Source organism: Hippocampus comes, unplaced genomic scaffold (genome assembly GCF_001891065.2).
Source record: "Hippocampus comes isolate QL1 unplaced genomic scaffold, H_comes_QL1_v1.1 scaffold319, whole genome shotgun sequence".
NCBI classification, from domain to species: Eukaryota; Metazoa; Chordata; class Actinopteri; order Syngnathiformes; family Syngnathidae; genus Hippocampus; species Hippocampus comes.
In genome coordinates this window covers 1483256-1487145 of record NW_017806090.1, presented here as the reverse complement: position 1 = coordinate 1487145, position 3890 = coordinate 1483256, and the positions used below count along the sequence as shown (strand labels likewise).

The window sequence follows — 3890 nt, the reverse complement described above, 5'->3', positions numbered from 1 at the left end:
GGGGGGGCAGCATAGCACTGAGCACCCCAAAACTGACAACGATTCAATTAAGCTAAAATGAGGGTCTTCTTTTTAAACGTAACTAACGATGAAGTGTAAACCGTTGTTGGACAGTCGGCGCCGTCTAATATTCGCAAAGCAAAGCTGTGAATCGAGGGTGAAAGTTGTTGCTTGGCTTTATCACTTGCCGAGGGGCGTCGGAGAATAAGGTTTCGGGAGGATTACAGGGCACAGGTTATGCTTGGGGCTCCACGTAATGTGGGGTGGGGGCACACCGAAAGGCCCCCGGCTCGACTGCCCTGGTGGCCCACATTCCCTCTACTGGGGACGTTTTTGCTGAACCTCTGTATCAGAGGGTAGAGCAGTGCCCGATTGCAGGAGAGGGGCGGGTTAGAAGAGGGCACGAGGGGGTCCGGCCCCCGTGGGAAATGGTGGCACATATCCTGAGCACGAGGGTTAGACTCCTTACTCACAGTGCCACCGTGTGGTACCTACAGTAGCTTAGCCCTAACATGGACAGCCACCAAGTAAATGGAAGGAACACTAGACGGAGGAGGAGGAGGATTGAAGTACTAATTGGGGAGGCGAGGAAGGTGGGTGACCCCCCACGCCCCCGCCTTGTCGACCCGTGAGGGCTTTAATTGAGGCCTTAATGTGGAGCGAAGGGAGACTGGGGCTCGAGTGCATGGAGGAGGTGAGGTCTCATGTGAATGATTGCAATAATACTCAGCCCTTGACATGACAAGGGGAGCGGCTTTTATAATGTGCGGCACGAGAGATGAAACATGCACAAATGTCTGCAAAATACACATTTTTGTCCACGAATTAAATATAGAGTGCTCAGTAAAAAAAAAAAAAAAAAATTCACCCACATAAAAATTTTGGTCCATAATTTGGGTATGATGTGCACACAAAATACTCATTTGTGGCCACCAAATATCACATTTTGACCTTAAAATACACATTTTTTTGTCTATGAAAAACACGCACACAATTTTTTTTATTAATTTTTTATTTTTTTAGGGCTTTTATAATGTGCGGCACGAGAGATGAAACATGCACAAATGTCTGCAAAATACACATTTTTGTCCACGAATTTAAATATAGAGTGCTCAGTAAAAAAAAAAAAAAAAATTCACCCACATAAAAATTTTGGTCCATAATTTGGGTATGATGTGCACACAAAATACTCATTTGTGGCCACCAAATATCACATTTTGACCTTAAAATACACATTTTTTTGTCTATGAAAAACACGCACACAATTTTTTTTGTTAATTTTTTATTTTTTTAGTTTTTGGTCTGCCAAATACAATTTTTGTCCATGAATTAGGTATAACGTGCACACAACATACTAAATTGTGGCGAAAAAATACTCAAATGGGGCTGCGAATTGGACATCACGTATGCACAAAGTTGTCATTTGTGCTGGTGAAATACTAATTGTGGACACGAGATGCAAATTTGTGATGACAAAGTAGTGCCAACGAAATGATAATTAATCTCCAAACTAGTCATTTTAATCCTGAAATACTCATTTGTGGCTGCAAAATACTAATTGTTGCCATGAGATGCACATTTGTGACCACAAATTCGTCATTTTGGACCGCAACATAGTAATTACTGGCTGCAAAATTCAAATTTCGACTGTGAATTTTGTGCTCACGAAATCATTTGTGAAATATTTGTATTTTAGCTATATTTACAAAATGTGACCTTCTAATTTGTGGCCAGGCATAATGGCAGCTGCAAAAAATGCTTCCGTGGGTTTGACGTCTCACACACTTTGTCATGTCTGGGGCTTTGTACAATATTGTGTACGGTTTTTACAAGCGTAAGTGAGCGTGTGTCACAAAGAAAGGTGCTGCAATACAATACGAAGTACTGTAGCGGTCAATTTCAGCCTTTTATTCTCCGCCGTTGTCTTTTGACCTTTTCTCCTGCCATCCTCCGCCTTTCTTCTTTTTCAAGTCTTAATTTGTGACCATCGTTTGCTCTCGTTCTCTTGCTCCTCCCCCCCGCCCCCCCTCCGCTGTTCACTGATTAACAGTATTGACTCACAATGATCAAAATGGGAGAAACCGCCACAGTCATGAATTGGGTTTTAACGCAGTGCCGTGAGGAGGAAGGGGGATTAAAAAAAAAAGATGAGGCGCTTAAAAGGAAGTTTAACTGTCCTCTGCAGGTCTGGAAAATTACATTAAATAAAAGTGAAACCTCAAAAGACCTGGCGTTTGTCATGCTGTTGTCATTTCGAGAAGCTGATCGTGTTGTGTTTCATGTTGCCCACTAGGCGGCGACACAACACTCGGGTCAAGTCTGCTTACAAGGTGAGCGTTTCCTAAACTGGCCAGCAGAGGGCGACTCCACTGGTTGCAGAGCAGGTACTGGGCTGTCACTTCCGTAGCGCTTTTCTACCTTTGGAACTCGAAACGCTTGACATTGCTTAGGTGACGCAGCACCAGTACTGTATGTTCAAAGTAAAGTTCTCACATCGAATTTATTGCGAAAGACGAGTGGAAAAAGTAGTCACATTCTTTAAGTAGAAGTACAGATACTTGTGTAAAAAACAAAAATAACAAAACTGACTCAATATTTTCAACAAAGATTTCAAACGGGAGGAGGAATAAAACAATAAATAAAAAAATGAATAAATACTTTTTTAATTCCCCAAGTTTAGGAATTTAAAAAAAAAAACGAAATGAACAAAGATGACATTGATAATGTAAAGGCTCGTGTGACCATATTTGGGTGAGGGCGTCAGCAAATATCACGACATGTTTGTAGGAAGAAATAGTTCACATATCAATATTAGGAATCACTCCAAATCCACTAAATAGCAACCTACAGTGGATATTAAAAGTCTACACACCCCTGGTTTTATGATTAAAAAAAAAGACAAATCATTTAGAATCTTTTTCTCCTATTAATGTGACCTATAACCTTTTAAGTGTTTATTTGTGAATCATTCTTAGAAAGGAGGTAAAAAGAAACCATTGAGGTTGCACAAATGTGCACACCCTCTTATAACCACAGCTGTATTTAGAACAACCAATAACACTCATTAAATGGGGGTCAGCACAATATTAAAGCGCTCTCTGGTTCACACCAAAGTTCAGCTAGTCTAGTAGGCTTTTCCTGATCCCCTAAGATGTGCAGGTGACAAGTCACATAAAAAGGTGACAAGAGGTCTGCAATTATTTCTCTTGGGCTCATATTTCATTCTACAAAAACCTCGCAGTCGAACAGGGGTGTGCCAACTTTTTAGAACCGTATTTAGCCAGTTCACCATTTCGCTGACGGCGACGGTCACGTGTGGTCCTTGCAAGTGCGCACGTCCACCACCTGGCGGCAGTCTCTGCAGTGCACGGCGCAGCACCAGTGGAATTTGCATTCACATTTGGCACTGCGGCTCACCCGCGCTGTGTCGTAGCCTCGCCCGCAGCACATGACCGAGCAGCCGTCCGCTCCCCGAGACGTCACGTTGCACCGCCGGCCACCCGTACCCACGGAGCCTGTGAGGGAGATGCGTGTCACGGTTGGCATGGAAACGTCCCCTTAAGGGTGGGCGGGCGGGCAAATTAGTATCAGCGTTGGCGTTTGAAGTCGAACCTGTGTCGTGATCATGCACGCAAAAGTCGGGAGATTCGTCCGAGTAGACTAGCTGGTTCTTCCCCGGTGCCGCGCGCCTTCCCGCCGCGCTCAGCGTCGTCAGAGCCGCTCCGTACTGGTTGACGGCCACGTGGACGGCACGCTCGTATTTGCGGCGGAGTTCGTCACCGGTGCGACGAGCCGCTCACGCCGTGGCACTTGCACTCCAAGCTTAGGAGACGCTTCACCGCCTGACGGATGCGCAAAATCGACAAGTTACACAATGTCACACCGCCTTG

General features: G+C 44.4%; 1 protein-coding gene across 1 annotated transcript in view; it reads right to left on the bottom strand.

Moving 5' to 3' along the window:
- Window positions 1-2633: 2633 nt before the first annotated feature.
- Window positions 2634-3890, bottom strand: part of wnt2 (wingless-type MMTV integration site family member 2) — a 3846-nt gene continuing 2589 nt past the window's right edge. Inside the window, 3 exon segments of the mRNA XM_019894713.1 lie at window positions 2634-3515; window positions 3613-3791; window positions 3793-3842. Of these exon segments, the coding sequence (XP_019750272.1) occupies window positions 3310-3515; window positions 3613-3791; window positions 3793-3842 (435 nt within the window). The 3' untranslated portion in view covers window positions 2634-3309.